This window comes from Ornithorhynchus anatinus, chromosome 17, assembly GCF_004115215.2.
Source record: "Ornithorhynchus anatinus isolate Pmale09 chromosome 17, mOrnAna1.pri.v4, whole genome shotgun sequence".
Classification (NCBI taxonomy): Eukaryota; Metazoa; Chordata; class Mammalia; order Monotremata; family Ornithorhynchidae; genus Ornithorhynchus; species Ornithorhynchus anatinus.
Genome location: NC_041744.1, coordinates 4,148,221 through 4,166,644, shown reverse-complemented (window position 1 = coordinate 4,166,644; position 18,424 = coordinate 4,148,221). Strand labels below are relative to the sequence as shown.

The following is an 18,424-nucleotide window of genomic DNA, read 5'->3' as shown; positions in this document are numbered from 1 at the left end:
TTTGAATCGCCATGGGACCTGCTGTGTTGTATTAATAATAATAATAATGATAATTGTGGCATTTGTTAAGCGCTCCGTGCCAGTCTTAATCCCCATTTTACAGATGAAGGAACTGAGGCACAGAAAAGTAAAGCGACTCGCCTAAAGGCCACACAGCGGACAAGCGGCGGATCTGGGATTAGAACCCATGACCTTCCGACTCCCAGGCCCACGCTCTCCGTGTTTTATTAGAAGCGGCGTGGACTAGCGGATAGAGCCTGGGCTTGGGAGTCAGAAGGACCTGGGTTCTAATCCCGGATCCGCCACTGCACTGTTGCGCTACCCTGATCTGCCCACGGCCAGCGCTCAATAAATACCACTGATCGATATCTCAGAAAGAGTCTCTCTGGCTCGGGCAGGCAGGAGCAGGGGAGACCAGGGTCTTTTACTCACTGTTAGCGATGTTAGCCGAGGGGAGGCTCTCGGTGGAGCCCGAGATTTCGCTGTTCACGCTGACCAAGCTGGACCTTCTCACTCGTGTCTGGGCCTGACTGGGCGGAGGAGGTGAGGCTGGGGCGTCGGGGGAGGAAGGGCTATTGGCTGCGCTGGTCTCCATGAACAGGGAGCTGTGGTGTTGGATCGCGTCCACTGTGCATTCAAATAGAAAAGCGAGGTTATATCAATGCCTGTCTCTCCCTTTAGGCTGTAAGCTCAAGGTGGGCAGTGATTGTGCCTGCTTATTGTTATATTGTACCCTCCCACGCGCTTAGTACAGTGTTCTGCACACGGAGAGTGCTCAATAAATACAACTGAATGAGCTATTCCACCCCTCCTCCGTCCAGATGGGGCAATCTGGGGAAAGATGAAAGAAGACTCCAAACAAGCTCTAACCATAATAATAATAATGACGTTGGTATTTGTTAAGCGCTTACTATGTGCAGAGCACTGCTCTAAGCGCTGGGGTAGACACAGGGGAATCTGGTTGTCCCACGTGGGGCTCACAGTCTTAATCCCCATTTTACAGATGAGGTAACTGAGGCACAGAGAAGTGAAGTGACTTGCCCACAGCCACACAGCTGACAAGGGTGTTCTCAGGGTGGATCAACCAGGCTTTTTGCTGCTTTTCGCCCTCCTCCTCCCTCCAACTTCTGAATAGTAATAATGATAATTAATAATTGTGGTATTTGTTCAGTGTTTACTATGTGTCCAGCCCTGTTTTAAGTGCTGGGGTAGGGACACAGTCCCTGTCCCAAATTGGGCTGAGAGGGAAGACAGGTATTGAAACCCTAGTAGGTAAATGACTTGCCCAAGGTCACACAGCAGGCAATTGGATTAGAACCCAGGTCCTCTGATTCCCAGGCCCATGCTCTTTCCACTAGGCTACGCTGCTCCTACCACCGGTCCATTTCATTAGACCATAAGATCCTCTCTAAACTGTAAGCTCCTTGTGGGCAGAGGGCATGTCTACCAATTCTGTCATATTGTCCAATCCCAACCACCTAGGGCAGTGTTCTGTACATAGGAAGCGCTCAATAAATACCACTGATTGACTGATTACTAAAGGGGGCGGAGGAAATAAATGAAAGGGGAGCTTGGATCAGATCAAATTACTGCTTGTCGGTTCCAAGGTGGCGGGGTGATGTGGTCAACTCCATTACCTGATTCCCCTGTATCTCCCCCAGCGCTTAGAACAGTGCTCTGCACATACTAAGCGCTTAACAAACGCCAACATTATTATTAGAAGGAAAGCGGTTTATGGATCCTCTGTGGGTTCCGCTGGTCTAAAGCATTTCCAACTTCGCGATAATCCCGGAAGACTGGGAGTAGTTTGGGCTCGATTGAGACAAACCGAAGTCGTAAGAGTGAGCAACGGCAGGAAACTTCCAAGTGAGCAACTCGAATTCTAGACCTACACAGGGGAAATTCTTGGCTTTGTTTTACTTTCCTCAGAAAAGGAAGAGAGATATTGGCCCTCGTTCCAGACGTTGCATTATTAATCATCGGATATATCCCTTTTCCTGTTCCAGTGTAGTCAGCGCGGTGGTGGTGTGCCGAGAGATGAGCCCAAAACAAAATCCTGGACCAAAGTCTACTTCCGCTCACCTGAAACATCTCTGCAAATTGGGGGAAAATATGATTTAAGCTCGTTGTGGGCGGGGAATGTATCTGCTTATTGTTGAACTGTACTGTCCCAAACAGTACAGTGTTCTGCACATAGTAAGCGCTCAGTAAGTATGACAATTAATGAATTAATGAATTCTGTGATGGCACGTGAGTTCTGGGAGCATATTGGCCCATTGATTTCAAGAAAGAAATATTCATCACCTAGAATCCCTGCCCAATTACACTGCCCTGAAAAAGTAATAGGTGTAGTTAGTGGTAAGTAATATTTCCTGTGCCCCTAGTGGGAGCAAAACACTGTGAAACCCTTAGAAAGTATATCCAAAGCGAGAAATGCATTTCCTACCCACCGGGAGCTTACGTTCTAACTGGGGCAGCTCCCATACTTGCAAATAAAGTCACTGGGAATAAATAACTGAACATATAAGTGAACACACTTCTCTCCATACAAGTTATGCTTGAGGGTAGGATCGTGTCTCTCAGCTCTACTGTACTGGACTCTCCCGAGCGCTTAAAACAGTGCTCTGCCCACAGTAAGTGCTCAATAAATACCATTAATAGAGTGCACAGTCTGTCCTTTTTGCATCACTTATGCACTTTAAATACTTGACATTCGCCCCACAGCATTTATGTACATTTATGTAATTTATTTTAATGTCTGTCTCCCCCTCTAGACCACAAGTTCCTCATAGGCAGGAAAAGGGTCTGTCAACTGATGTACTGTCCTCTCCCAAGTGCTTAATACAGTGTTCTACACACACTAAGCGCCCAATAAACACGATTGATTGATTGATTGAATAAATACCACTGGTTGACTAGTTAATGCTAGAGGTGCACCAGTAAGTGTTCTACAAAATGGTCTTGAACACTAATCCAATAATCAATGTTAGGGCATGGTTTTGACTCACTCTAGGCTCTAGCCTCACTCTAGGCTTCGAGGCTCTCCATCACCTTGCCCCTTCCTACCTCTCCTCCCTTCTCTCTTTCTACCACCCACCCCGCACGCTCCGCTCCTCCGCCGCCCGCCTCCTCGCCGTCCCTCGGTCTCGCCCGTCCCGCCGTCGACCCCAGGGCCACGTCCTCCCGCGGTCCCGGAACGCCCTCCCTCCTCACCTCCGCCAAACTGATTCTCTTCCCCTCTTCAGGACCCTACTTAAAACTCACCTTCTCCAAGAGGCCTTCCCAGACTGAGCTCCCTTCTCCCTCTACTCCCTCTACCACCCCCCCTTCACCTCTCTGCAGCTAAACCCTCTTTTCTCCCTTTCCCTCTGCTCCTCCACCTCTCCCTTCCCCTCCCCACAGCACTGTACTCGTCCGCTCAACTATGTATATTTCCATTACCCTATTTATTTTGTTAATGAATTGTACATCGCCTCGATTCTATTTAGTCGCCATTGTTTTTACGAGATGTTCTTCCCCTCGACTCTATTTATTGCCATTGTTCTTGTCTGTCCGTCTCCCCCGATTAGACCGTAAGCCCGTCAAACGGCAGGGACTGTCTCTATCTGTTGCCGACCTGTTCATCCCAAGCGCTTAGTACAGTGCTCTGCACATAGAAAGCGCTCAATAAATACTATTGAATAAATACTATTGAATGAATGAATATTGACTCCATTCTCTCTCAGTTCCCCCCCGAGTCATTCATTCATTCATCCAGTCATATTTACTGAGCACTTACTGTGTGCAAAGCACTGTACTAAGCGCTTGGGAGAATACAATATAACAACAAACAATTCTAACTTCTCTTCAGATTTAAAGCAAGGGCCCAGAACTTGTTGAGCTAAGATGAGACCTTGAGAACAAATCAATTAATCATATAGTCAGAGCATAGTACCAAAGGATTGGGAGAGTATAAGTAGCAGACACGAACCTGTTCGTAACAAGCTGATTCACCTGAGCTGAATCACCTGCCCGGCGGAGTCACAAACTTGAAGGTGGTGGGTGCAATTTCTGAATCGAGTTTAGGAACAGGTAGCCTCTTTCATATGCGGGCTGCCTTCTGCCCACCTCCCACTCCTTCTATTCGCAAGGTCCCGTCTCTCCCTCCGTAGGACCCAGAACACTGAATGCCTTGGTTTCCGCCAATATCAGTGGATCGTATTTATTGAGCACGTACCCTGTGCAGAGCGCTGTGCTAAATTCATTCAATTGTATTTATTGAGCGCTTCCTACGTGCAGAGCACTGCACTAAGTGCTTGGAACGTACAAATCGGCAACAGAAACTACATGGTTGGAAGAGGATGGTACAACAGAATCAGCAGACCTGATCTCTGTCTGCAAAGTGCTTACAGACTAGAAAGTGCAAGATGACGCCAATACGCGACAGCCTTCCTCTCTGCACATCTCCACACCCCGACCACCTGGGCTGCTGCCTAAAGGTACACTTTGGCCTGAATTACCTGGATAATTTCCCCATGCAGTCCCTGCCTCTTCCCATACCACTATTTCAAGGGATGTTTTTCTAAGGACTCCCTGGCTGTTCTTTATCTAACTAGCCACTGGCTGGTGTTTGCCATTCTACCATTCGCTTCAGGAATCATGGACTGTCTGGCCGTGGAGTGTCCCAGATGACGCTAGAGGTCATACCGACTTGTTAGAGATCACTCAACTGATGTTCTTTATTTAGTTAGTTGCTTTTCACTGTATTTGGTAAGTGCTTACTATGTGCCAGGCACCGTACCAAGCAGTGGGATGGATCCAAGAAAATCAGGTTGGACGCAGTCCCCGTCCCTCATGGGACTCAGAGTCTTCGTCCCCATTTTCCAGACGAGGGAATGGAGCCCCAGAGAAGTGAAATGACTTTCCCAAGGTCACACAGCAGAGGAGTGGCGGGGTCAGGATTAGGACTCAGGTCTTCCAGTTCCTAGGCCCGTGCTCTTCCTGCTAGGCCATGCTGCTTCTCACGGGCCGCAGATGCTTAGGGGGTGCAGAGCACTGTACTAAGCACTCGGGAGAGTACAATATAACAGAGTCTAGAGGTTGCGAGATTAAATGCATGGTCCATGGGAATTTGGTGGGTAAAAGCCCCCGATTCAGATTAAGGAGAAATAATACCAAGCGCTTTCAGGTTCACCCAAGAGATGAGGCTATACGTGTCTGTGGGTTACTAGGTCGGAGAAGCTGCCTCGGATTCTGAATCCAGAAATAAAGGACAACAGTGTGGAAGAATTCCCCAAGATTCTGATTTCAGCCTAAATACAATTACACAAGAGCCCCGCTGCAGCTGAGCTTGAGAAATCAATTAAATCGCAGCCCCAATAAGGGAGCTGCGATCTTGGGCCAAACATGTGAAAATGATGTTTCCATGGAAACCCCGAATGAGGTGCATTCTCTTTAATGGAATCCACTGTAGAGTCTTCGTTCAGAAAAATCATTCTCCACCACATGGGGATTTGCGTTCTCGGATCCCGAAAAAACCCTCCCTCCCTTCCCAAATCCAACAGACCAACGCTCTCCCCACATTCCTCTACTCAATCCTTTCTTCCCCAACATAAGAAGAAGGATGCTAACAAGGACAGCAACGATCGTAGCATCTGTTAAGGTTTCACTATGAGCTGACCACTGTACTTAGCACTGAGGTAGATACAAGATTATCAAGTCAATCAAGGTCCCTATCTCACTTGGGCCCCACAGCCTAGAGGGGAGGGAGAACAGGGATCAAAACCTCCTTTACAAATGAGGAAACTGAGGCACAGAGAAGATAAGCGACTTGTGCAAGATCACCCTGCAGGGAAATGGAGTCTGCGGGTAACAGCTGACACAGATCTCGGGATTCATGGGGGTGTGGGTCAGCCTAAAGGCCGGGAAGATGATCTCCTCAGGTCTCTTCCAGCCTCAGAATCCTACCCAGTGGGATGCAGTGATGCTGTAATAATACTAATAGCTGTGGTACTTGTTAAGCACTGGGTGCCAAGCACTGTTCTAACCACTAGAGTAGGTACAAGTTCATCACGTTGGTCACAGTCCCTGTCCCACATGAGGCTCAGAGTCTTAATCTCCACTTTCCAGATGACGTAACCGAGGCCCAGAGAAGTAAAGTGACTTGCCCAAGGTCACACACCAGACATGTGGCGGAGCCGGGATTAGACCCTAGGTTCTCCTGACTCCCAGCCCCGGGGTCTCTCCATTGAGGAACTGGGAGAAGGGAAACCTGGGTTCTAGCCCCAGCTTTACAACTGGCCTACCTCTTTGGAGTTCACTTTCTTCCTCCAGAAAATAGAAGTAAGATTCCTATTCGTCCTTCCTCCCTCTTAGTCTGGAAGTCCTGCAAGGGATAGGGACTGTCTGATCCAATCTTCATGTATCTCAATCAATCAGTCCTATTTACTGAGTGCTTACCATGCTCAGAGCACCGTACTAGGGGCTTGGTAGAGTATAACAGTACTGGTAGCCACATTTCCCACCCACACGAGCTTAGAGTTTAGTGGGGGATGTGTCCCAGGTTAGTAGAGAGTAGACATTTAAGAAATAACTATATTAATTCATCGGCTCTGTGAGCGGAATGATAGGCCTCAAAGTTCGGCCCCACCTTACACCGAAAGACAGCTGCCTGATTTCAGATCCTCCTTGCGTTTTCTCCTCCCCGCTAAATCTCTTGGCTTCTTTAATCTATGCTGCTTCTACTTGCTTGCCCGGTGTTTGGCACAAAGTAAGTGCTTAAAAATACCACAATTATTATGATCATTATTAGTATTTGGAACCGCACCCTCCTTTCCTCAGCTCTAGAGGAATGCGGTGTCAAATTAATTATAAATCAACCTCTCTTCTCCATGCATTAGAAATCACCTTAATATTCTGGAGAAAGAAGGTCAATGTCAAAAGAAGTTGGGCTCCATTACCCTTTTTTGCAAAGGTTATAGAATAATGGATCTGGAGTTTTTCATTAATTATTAACTCTAATTTGGGTTTGGTTTTGCTCCCGGAGAAAGATGGAATTGCAAGTCACCTCATGGGTGCATATTCTACGTTAGAGAGCAAGGCATAGCCACAAAGTTACAATATCTTGTCAGGCTGCAACCTTTCAGACCGTCTTTCTAATTTTCTTTTCTTTCTATTCCCTCTTTGCTATTGATTTTGTCCAGTTTAACAGAGGCTGATGCATACTTCTCAGTGGGCCAAAGCAGTTGTTAAATCTGATTACAGGAGCGGTGATATAGGAAGGCGAGACAGAAAAGGAATTTTCAGCAATTGCCTTCATCCCACAGATTTAACCTCCTACAGTTACCCCCTACAGCAACCTGACATGGGAAATGAAACAGCTTTTAGCCTTCTCCTTACATAAAAACTAAAGGTGTTTGACACGATCTACCATCTCACTTTTACTCTCTAAATGATGGTTGGTCTCAAACTGCTTTCACTCTCTGTGTACAGTTTCACGTCCGTCTCTGCCGTTAAATCGTAAGCTCTGTGAGGGCAGGAAGTGTGTCATTTTTTTCTTTTGTATTTTCTCCTGCGCTTCGTAGAGTGCCAAGCACACTGTATTTTGTGCACAATGAATATTAATACTACCATAACTTCTATTATATAGATGAATACCTGGCTTGAAACTCTACATGGTTTCTGCTACATCTTCCCCTCCTGTGGCTCTAAGATGTTTTGTCACCTAGCCATCCATGATCAGCAATGCCAATAATAATAATGTTGGTATTTGTTAAGCGCTTACTATGTGCCGAGCACTGTTCTAAGCGCTGGGTTAGATACAGGGTATTCAGATTGTCCCACGTGAGGCTCGCGGTTAATCCCCATTTTACAGATGAGGTAACTGAGGCACAGAGAAGTTAAGTGACTTGCCCACAAGTGTCAGACAGATTCTTCTAAGGCTACAGCCCTTGGGTGGATGGATTATTATTTCTGGGGGAGGCAGAAAAAATGAACTTCAAGCATAAGGAAAAGAAAAGCCTCTCCACTCAAAGCAAGATGGGGGAATGATCAAAATTTGATTTCAAGTCATCTGTTAAAGCTCTTAAGAACCCAGCACCATTGAGGGGACTCTTTGCTTGTCTTTAAGCTCTTAGCAAAAGGGAGACCATAAAATTGCTAAGCACTTCCAGGAGAAAAGTCGAATGAGATGTCTAGATCTGGTAGGTCATGCTATCATCACTGAAGCAGCATGGCGTAGTGACTACAGCATGGGTCTGGGAGTCAAAAGGTCATGGGTTCTAATTCCGGCTCTGTCACTTGTCTGCTGTGTGACCTTGGGGAAGTCATTTCATTTACCTGAGCCTCAGTAACCTCATCTATAAAATGGGGATTGAGACTGTGAGCCCCATGTGGGACAGGGACTGTCCCAACCAGATTTGCTTGTATCCATCCCAGAGCTTAGTACGGTGCCCAGCACATAGTAAACCCTTAAATACCATAATAATCATAACCATCATCATCAGGGAAAAGCAATATCCAGGGTTCGATACCTGATAACAGAGAAAACATTGTTAGCTCCTTTGTGCATAACGGATGTTAGTAGAGCAAAACCTTGGCGGGATCTGTGAGATCTTTGATTTCAAACGACCAGGCATTTAATGAGTTGTGGTTCCTTGCTGCCGTCTCAGTGACCGAATGCATGAAATGCAGTTATTTAGATTCTTGAGTACTGAAATAAGGCAGCTGTTTCTCTCGGGGCAGCATACATTTTCTGAGAAACGGGACTAATTTGTTTATGTAGCGCTTTCCTATTCAAGGCGGCAAATAGGTTGATGCTGACTGGCACTTCACTCAATCCATCTACGGGAGATAGGAAATCTAGTCTGTCCGATAAATGACCTTCCACCCACTTACTCTGGGTTTCATTCATTCAGTCATATTTATTGAGCGCTTACTGCGTGCACAGCACAGTACTAAGATCTTGGGAGAGTACAATACCACAGTAAACAGACACATTCCCTGCCCACACCATAGAGCAAGTCATCTTGCAGAGACCAGGACCTATTATCGGATCAATCAGTCAATCGATGAATGATATTTAGTGAGCGCTTACTATGTTCAGAGCACTGTACTAAGGACTTGGGAGAATACAATATAGCCGAGTTGGTAGACACTCCCCTGCCCACACCGAGCTTTCAGCCTAGAGGGGGAGACAATCATTAATAGAGATAAATCACAGATATGGACGTGAGCGCCGTGAGGCTGAGGGAGGGGTGAACAAAGGGTGAAAATCCAAGTACAAGGATGACGCAGAAGGGAGTGGGGGAAGAGGAAATAAGGGCCTAGCCGGGGAAGGCCTCTTAGAGGAGGTGTCCTTCACTGAGGCTTTGAAGGTGGGGGGAGCGTGATCGTCAGATATGAAGAGGGAAGGCAATCCAAGCCAGAGGCAGGACGTGGGCGAGAGGTTGGCGGCAAAACGGTCAGATTTGCAACAAAGTTAAAGATCCCCTCCCAGCCTCCGATCCCCCCCCCCCCCCAGCATGGGCAAAAATGTCCAGCATCCAAATCCGGTTCCCCATTCTTTCAAGTGCCGGGAAACCGAGGCAAAGGGAGATCAAGGGCAAAACCCCGAACTTTCATTTCAGATGTTCAAACGGGAGAGGGGCTTTGTTCAACAGGACTCCCACAGAGCAAATGGCGAGGGAAGATGTAAAGCTCTATAAGTCGGACTCTCCTCTTAGGATGAGAAGAAAAAGAATTCCCGCCACTGCATTCCCTCCTATTCACTTTCTGGACCACAGGGCAAGTGAGTTCGACTACCCGGGATGCCTCACGGGGACTTCTGAAGAGCCCGCAGAGATCTAGGGAAGGTCTTGTTCGTCCTGGACAGCCCCTTGCACAATAGAAACTGGGGAAATCCCTTACTCCCGAGGCCCTCTGGAAGTTAGCAGGCCTGAATGGAAATTCTGACATCCCAGGAAAAGAGCCCTGGGAGTGGCTGGGCAAAGGAGTGGGGCAGGCTAGTAGCCCCGGAGCCTCCAAGATAAACCAAGAGAAGCAGCATGACCTAATGGATAGAGCACGGGCCTGGGAATCGGAAGGACCTGGGTTCTAAACCCGGCTCGGCCAATCGTCTGCTGTATCACCGCAGACTGAACACTTCACTTCTCTGTCCCTCAGTTTCCTCAACTGTAAAATGGGGATTACGACTGTGAGGCCTTTGCAGGACGGGGCTGTGTCCATCCTGACAACCTTGTATTTATCCCAGCACCTAGTAAAGTGCTGGCACATAGTAAGCGCTTAATACCATCAAAAGAAACACACTCACGTAGAATCTCTCCATCTCTGCTCCTTTAACGGTTGACCCCGGCTATTCGAGACTCACATCTTCCTAGGGTGAGATGTCCGTCCCTCTTACTTCTCCTTGGTCCTCTTCCACTTCACATCATCCCTCCGGCCTGGACCTCCCTCCCCCTACATTATCTGACAGACCATTTTCAAAGCGCTCCTCAAATCGTATCTCCGCCAGAAAGCCTTCCCTGACTATGCTCTCATCCCCTCTATCTTTCCTCCCTACTGCCTCACCCTTCAATCAATCAATCATTTTTATTGAGCGCTTGGGGTGCACAGAGCACGATGCTAAGCGCTTGCACTTAGTCCCACCCTCTAAGCACTTAGGTAGTTATCACACCCCTATGTCCACAACACTTATGCCAACGTGGTTATACTTGGTTGCTTTTATTAATTGTAATTTAAAGTCTGTCCCCCCTGTAGACTGTGAGCTTGTTGTGGGCAGGGATTGTGTCTGTTTACTGTTCTAGTATACTCTCCCAAGTGCTCAGTACAGTGCTCTGCACACAGTAAGCCCTCAATAAATACGACTGACTGATTGGCTCTAACAAGGACCTAATATCAAACTCCCCCTTGCCTTCCTCTCCGACCCCTTCCCGCCATCTTACGGTGCCCATTTTCCAAGTCACCATGTCTGCGATTCTCTTCCCCTCTAGACCGTAAACTCACTGTGGGCAGGGAATGTGTCTGTTCAGTGTTACACTATACTCTCCCAAGCACTCAGTACAGTGCTTTGCCCACAGTAAGCACTCAATTAATACGACCGAACGAATGAATAAATGAACTCCCTGAGCTCTCTGCCAGCCGGGGAAGACTGTGATGGAACTCTACTGACCGCTTTCCAATGGAGAGAGGCCGTCGAGGGGTGAGACAACTTTGTGTTTCCAAGTACAAGTCCCTTACCGAGCAGGTGGGACCGGCCATCTCCCAGGGGGTACCTCTGATACCGGGGCACGCTGAACGGAGGCAGGAGGCGGAACTTCTTCTCCAGGAGGGGCTCCAGTCTGGAGGCGGAGGGGTCGGCGGAGTGGAAGAAGCTGTACACCTGGCTGCAGGCGGGACGTACTTGGCAACCTGGGAGAAAAATAGGTGGGATAACTCATGTGTCTGACATGCTGCCCTGCCTCCACCTCCCCATCCTGCCTCCCGCTACGGGGCTTAGTGTATAGAGCCTGGGCGTCAGGAGGACCTGGGTTCTAATCCCAGCTCTGCCACTCATCTGCTGCACGATCTTGGACAAGTCACTTTACTTCTCTGCGCCTCAGTTTCCTCATCTATAAAATGGGGAAAAGAGCGCTGAGCCTCTTTTAGGGACAGGGACTGTGTCCAACCTTGCATCAACCCCAGTGCTTAGAATAGTGCTTGGCACCTAGTTAACACTTAACAAGTACCATAATAATAATAATTATTATTATTATTATTGTGATTATTACCCTCTACTCAGAATAGAGACAAGAATCAAGGGACCTTTTCTGGGCGCCCTAGGTAAGCAGGAAAAAGGACAACCTTTGATTTCCTGGGATGGAGGAAACAAATTGTGCATGATCTTTTCCTTCCTCTTGGTGATTTTGGTGGCCTGTAAAAATTCTCCCTCTTTGGCCATTAATAGGTCTGTGGTGTTCCTGCTAAGAGTTCAGGAAAATGATTTTGTTGGAAAAAGAAGGTGAAGCCGTTGGATCAAGTGGGGTGTTGGATGTCCTGTGGATTTGAATTCTTCATTCAATCCCTGTCTTCTATTATAGGTGATGAGAGCAATATAGCTCACAGCAACCCTGCCTTGTTGAGAGCCCATGAACCATTTCTTCACTGCAGCCAAGAAAAATGATCTTTCCTCCTACGTTACCCTGGCCCCTAGCCATCCTGAACCCCCAGTTTCTCAGTGGGAATAATCTTCCCGAAGGAGGCACAATCCCTAAGGAAGATTGAGCAATTTTGTCCTTTGCCTCAACCTAGAAACTATCAATGAATCAAACGATGGTACCGATTGAGCGCTTACTTGGTTCAGGGCACTGTACTAAGCATTTGGCAGAGCACGGGAAAGTTGGCAAACAGGGAGCCTGTATTTAGGAGTTTATAATCTAGTGGAATCTGTTTTAGTAATATTAAAAAAAAATTGCTCTGAATGGTCACTAGGCATGGGGCTTGGACCAGCTTGGGTCTCTGTTGTGGGGTCACTAAGCCCACTAGATCCACTGACCCTTTAGACTGTAAACTCTCTGTGGGCAGAGACTGTGTTTATTGTTGTTTTGTACTCTCCCAAGCACTCAGTACAACAGTAAGCACTCAATAAATGTGATTTTCTGATAGTCCTTGGGAACTCCGGGCATCAAAACACATATGACATCTCATGTGTGACGCATGAATTTCATGAAGAACCGCCCTGCCTTCATTAAACGGATTGTATTCATGGCTCACGTTAGCCAGCGCTCTCCGACTGAAGAACACCCGTCTCCTCTAGACTGTAAGCTCGCTGCAGGCAGGGAACGTGTTCATTCCGTCAGTCGTATTTATCGAGCGCTTACTGTGTGCAAAGCTCTGTACTCGGTGCTTGGGAGAGTACAAAACAACAACAGACACATTCCCCGCCACAGCGAGCTCACAGTCTCTACCAACTTTGTTAGGCTGTTACTCTTCCAAGTGCTTAGTACAGTGCTCTGCACTTAATAACCTCTCAATAAATACAACTGGTTGGCTGATTGGCTCACAGAGTTTTGTGACGACAGCGCCCTTGCCATTTGGCGGAGTTCGCTTAATTCGCATGCACCTAGAGTATTTTTCCACGCAGGCCTCCGCCCCTACTCCCACTTGCTTCAGAACTTCTGCATTTCCGTTCTCAGTCCCTGTGAACGGGAGGGCCGCCTATGAGGCGTGGAAATCGATAGGAATCAAGGCACTAAGAATAAAAATATCACATCTAAAGTCAGCTGGAGATGGACCGGACCAACAAAAACAGCTGAAAACCAGAAGAATGGCCACCTGAGTCCTTTCCTGTTTGGCCTCTGGCTTGAACCTGAACCCAGAAATTCGAGAGACAATACGAAGCACAGAAACAACTGAAGCTAGTGGAAGGAACATGGGCTTGGAAGTCAGCAGGGTGGATAATAATTACGGTACTTAAGTGTTTACTATGTGCCAAGCACTGTTCTAAGCACTAGGGTAGATACAAGTTAAACAGGTTGAATACTCCCTGTCCCACAAAGGGCTCACGCTCTCAATCCCCATTTTACAGATGAGGGAACTGAGGCTCAGAGAAGTGAAGTGATGTGGCGGAACCAGGATTAGAACCCATGACTTTCTAACTCCCAGGCCTGCGCTCTATCCACTAAACCATGCTGATTCTAATCCTGGCTCTGCCATTCACTTGTTGTGTGACTTAACTTCTATGTGCCTCAGTTTCCTCATCCGGAAAATTTGGAAGAAATACATGTGTGTATTTAGAATGCAGGCCTTGTGTGGGACAGGGACTGTGTCTGATTTTACTGTATTATAGTGACCCCGACGCTTAATACAGTGCTCGGCACATAATAAGTACTTAACACAGATCATTGTTATCATCAACAGAACAAAGAAGGACGAGTAGTTGGGGGGAATCTGGAAAACAAGTGGATTGGCAGAGGGACGACCCCCAGAGAGAGAAAGAAGGGGAAACAGTGTTGCAAGTCAGAGGATCTGGATTTTAAACCCGGCTCCGCCACTTGTCTGCCGTTTGACCTAGGGCAAATCACCTAACCTCTCCGTGTCTCGGTTTCCTTATCTGTAAAATGGGGATTAAGCCCGGGAGCCCTACGTGGGACATGAACCGTGTCAAACCCGTGACTACCCCAGTACTTAGTACAGTCCCTGGCACATAGTAAGCACTTAACAAATATCATTCATTCATTCAATAGTATTTATTGAGCGCTTACTATGTGCAGAGCACTGTACTAAGCGCTTGGGATGAACAAGTCGGCAACAGATAGAGACAGTCCCTGCCGTTTGACGGGCTTACAGTCTAATCGGGGGAGACGGACAGACAAGAACAATGGCACTAAACAGCGTCAAGGGGAAGAACATCTCGTAAAAACAATGGCAACTAAATAGAATCAAGGCGATGTACAATTCATTAACAAAATAAATAGGGTAACGAAAATATATACAGTTGAGCGGACGGGTACGGTGCTGTGGGGATGGGAAGGGAGAGGTGGAGGAGCAGAGGGAAAAGGGGAAAATGAGGCTTTAGCTGCGGAGAGGTAAAGGGGGGATGGCAGAGGGAGTAGAGGGGGAAGAGGAGCTCAGTCTGGGAAGGCCTCTTGGAGGAGGTGATTTTTAAGTAAGGTTTTGAAGAGGGAAAGAGAATCAGTTTGGCGGAGGTGAGGAGGGAGGGCGTTCCGGGACCGCGGGAGGACGTGACCCAGGGGTCGACGGCGGGATAGGCGAGACCGAGGGACGGCGAGGAGGTGGGCGGCAGAGGAGCGGAGCGTGCGGGGTGGGCGGTAGAAAGAGAGAAGGGAGGAGAGGTAGGAAGGGGCGAGGTGACGGAGAGCCTCGAAGCCTAGAGTGAGGAGTTTTTGTTTGGAGCGGAGGTCGATAGGCAACCACTGGAGTTGTTTAAGAAGGGGAGTGACATGCCCAGATCGTTTCTGCAGGAAGATAAGCCGGGCAGCGGAGTGAAGAATAGACCGGAGCGGGGCGAGAGAGGAGGAAGGGAGGTCAGAGAGAAGGCTGACACAGTAGTCTAGCCGGGATATAACGAGAGCCCGTAATAGTAAGGTAGCCGTTTGGGTGGAGAGGAAAGGGCGGATCTTGGCGATATTGTAGAGGTGAAACCGGCAGGTCTTGGTAACGGATAGGATGTGTGGGGTGAACGAGAGGGACGAGTCAAGGATGACACCGAGATTGCGGGCCTGCGGGACGGGAAGGACGGTCGTGCCATCCACGGTGATGGAGAAGTCTGGGAGCGGACCGGGCTTGGGAGGGAAGATGAGGAGCTCAGTCTTGCTCATGTTGAGTTTTAGGTGGCGGGCAGACATCCAGGTGGAGACGTCCCGGAGGCAGGAGGAGATGCGAGCCTGAAGGGAGGGGGAGAGGACAGGGGCGGAGATGTAGATCTGCGTGTCATCTGCGTAGAGATGGTAGTCGAAGCCGTGAGAGTGGATGAGTTCACCGAGGGAGTGAGTGTAAATGGAGAACAGAAGAGGGCCAAGAACTGACCCTTGAGGAACTCCAACAGTTAAAGGATGGGAGGGGGAGGAGGCTCCAGCGTAGGAGACCGAGAATGATCGGCCAGAGAGGTAAGAGGAGAACCGGGAGAGGACAGAGTCCGTGAAGCCAAGGTGAGATAAGGTACGGAGGAGGAGGGGATGGTCGACAGTGTCAAAGGCAGCAGAGAGGTCAAGGAGGATCAGAATGGAGTAGGAGCCATTGGATTTGGCGAGAAGGAGGTCATGGGTGACCTTAGAGAGAGCAGTCTCAGTAGAGTGGAGGGGACGGAAGCCAGATCGGAGGGGGTCTAGGAGAGAATGGGAGTTAAGGAATTCTAGGCATCGATTGTAGACGACTCGTTCTAAGATTTTGGAAAGGAAGGGTAGTAGGGAGATAGGACGATAACTGGAGGGGGAAGTGGGGTCAAGAGCGGGTCTTTTTAGGATGGGGGAGACGTGGGCGTGTTTGAAGGCAGAGGGGAAGGAGCCCTTGGAGATCGAGTGGTTAAAAATAGAAGTTAAGGAAGGGAGGAGGGCAGGGGCGATGGTTTTAAGAAGGTGAGAGGGAATGGGGTCCGAGGCGCAGGTGGAGGGGGTGGCACTTGCGAGGAGGGAGGAGATCTCCTCTGAGGATACTGCAGGGAAGGATGGGAAAGTAGGGGAGGGGGTTGTTGGGGGGGAGGGGAGAGGCGGAGGGGTGACTTTGGGGAGCTCAGACCTGATCGTGTTGATTTTTGTGAGGAAATAGGTGGCCAGATCATTAGGGGTGAGAGATGGGGGAGGGGGAGGAACAGGGGGCCTAAGGAGAGAGTTAAAGGTCCGGAACAATCGGCGGGGGTGACGGGCATGGGTGTCGATGAGAGACAGACACACACACGACAGAAACTGGTGGAAGCAAACACTCCACGGTGAACTTCCCCGAGCTGAGAACGGAGCTTTGTTATATCAGCCAGGGAGGAGGCTAAAACCCGAACGCCTTATCTGAAAATGCTCCCACCCGAGAGCCACCTTCTCCCCAGTCCGATGCGACGGCAACAGATCAGAGTGATTTCTCATGCTCCTAATGGGCGATGTTTTCCTGCCCCGGTTGTGGCTGAGAAGCAGCAGATGCGACGGTTTGCCGTCAATCCAAATGGCATTTGGATTGTTCTGAACCTCTCTAGCGTGAGCGGATCAATCCATTACAGACTAATTATGCTAATCGACTTGGTATATTACAACAGCACGGGCATGTTCGAGCAAGTTTCGTGGTCTGACCCCGGAGCCCACAGAAACCCCAGCGTGGCTTAGTGGATAGAGCAGGGGACTGGGCGTCAGAAAGACCTAAATTCTAATCCCAGCTCTGCCACCTGTCTGCTGTGTGAGCTGGGAAAGTCACTTAACTTCTCTGTACCTCAGTTACCTCATCTGTAAAATGGGGATCAGAATGAGAGACTGACTTGTATCTCCCTTGTGCTTAGAACATTTCCTGGCACACAGTGTTTAACGAGTACTACTATTATTATATCGGATGCCTATACGGCTGAATGGAGTCAGTCAGTGGTATTTATTGAGCGCCTACTGTGCGCAGAGGGCTGTACTAAGCACTTGGGATTCGATCCATCTCAAAAGGAGTCAGGATCACTAACGTTGTGCCAGATTATTATCCGTGATGATAACAAACACACTTGTTCCATTGGCCAAGTGGTTTGAGTTCACTTGGCTGGTTCTACTAATGAGGGGGAGGGGTTACACCTTAGAGGTCCCATTCCGCAGTCCAGAAAACTGAGATCCAGAGGGGCAAGGGAACTCTATTCTCTTCCATTAGTAGAAATGTTTGGACTCTACTGAATCCCCACCTTCTCCATTAACCTAGTGGAAAGACCTGAGAGTTAGAAGTTTTGGGTTCTAATCCTGGATCCATCCCTTACCCGCTGTGGGACCATGGGTAATCAGCCACTTGTCAGCTGGGTGACTGTGGGCAAGTCACTTAACTTCTCTGTGCCTCAGTTCCCTCATCTGTAAAATGGGGATGAAGACTGTGAGCCTCACGTGGGACAACCTGATTACCCCATATCTACCCCAGTGCTTAGAACAGTGCTCTGCACATAGTAAGTGCTTAACAAATACCGACATTATTATTATTATTATTATTATTAATCACTTAAATTCTCCTTGCCTCTGCTCCCTCCCCTGAAAAATGGGGATTCAATACCTGTTCTCCCTCCTACTTCGACTGTGAACCCCATGTGAGAATTGATGGTTTTGTATATTCCCAGTAAATGCTTAACAAATACCACAATTACCATTATTATTTGATTCCACCCCAAAGTAACCTTAGTTGACTTAGCAACTCATCTCTTCCCATCTACAGAACCCTCCTGAAAACTCACCTCCTCCAGAGAACATTCCCTGATTAATCTCCTTCCCAGGTGGCATCAATTCAACAACCACACTGGGCGTTTATGTATATACTCCTATCGTCCGCACTTAAGAATAGAATAAGTATACTATTTTTTCTGTGCTAAGCTGAGGCAGAAAAAAGATAATCAGGTCAGACACCATCTTCCTCTCTCTTGGGCCTCTCAAAGTGGGAAGAAAAACAAGTAGTGAATCCCCATTTCATAGATGAGGAAACTGAGGCACAGAAAATTGAAGGGACTTACCCAAGGTCACCCAGCAGGCAAATGGCAGAGCCGAGATTAGAACTCAGATCCTCTTATTCCCGGGCTCTTGTTCTTTCCACCAGGTTATGCTGTTCCTCTGATTTATGTCGATTTGCAGTTCTCTATCTTATTTATCCTTCTAGCAAGAGTTGTAAGATTGTTCTTTCTCCTGTTCCCACTATTGTAAATAATTTGTGTGTTTCCCCTATTAGCTTGTGAGATCTTTGAAAGCAGGGATCTAGTCTTCTAATTTTATCGTTTTCTCTCAAGCGCTTAGTATTGGGCTCT

General features: G+C 48.1%; 1 protein-coding gene across 1 annotated transcript in view; it reads right to left on the bottom strand.

The window, feature by feature from the left end:
* PITPNM3 (PITPNM family member 3) overlaps positions 1–18,424 on the bottom strand; it is a 207,156-nt gene that overhangs the window by 28,500 nt on the left and 160,232 nt on the right. The window contains 2 exon segments of the mRNA XM_039914417.1: positions 433–627; positions 11,215–11,385. Coding sequence (XP_039770351.1) covers positions 433–627; positions 11,215–11,385 — 366 coding nt within the window.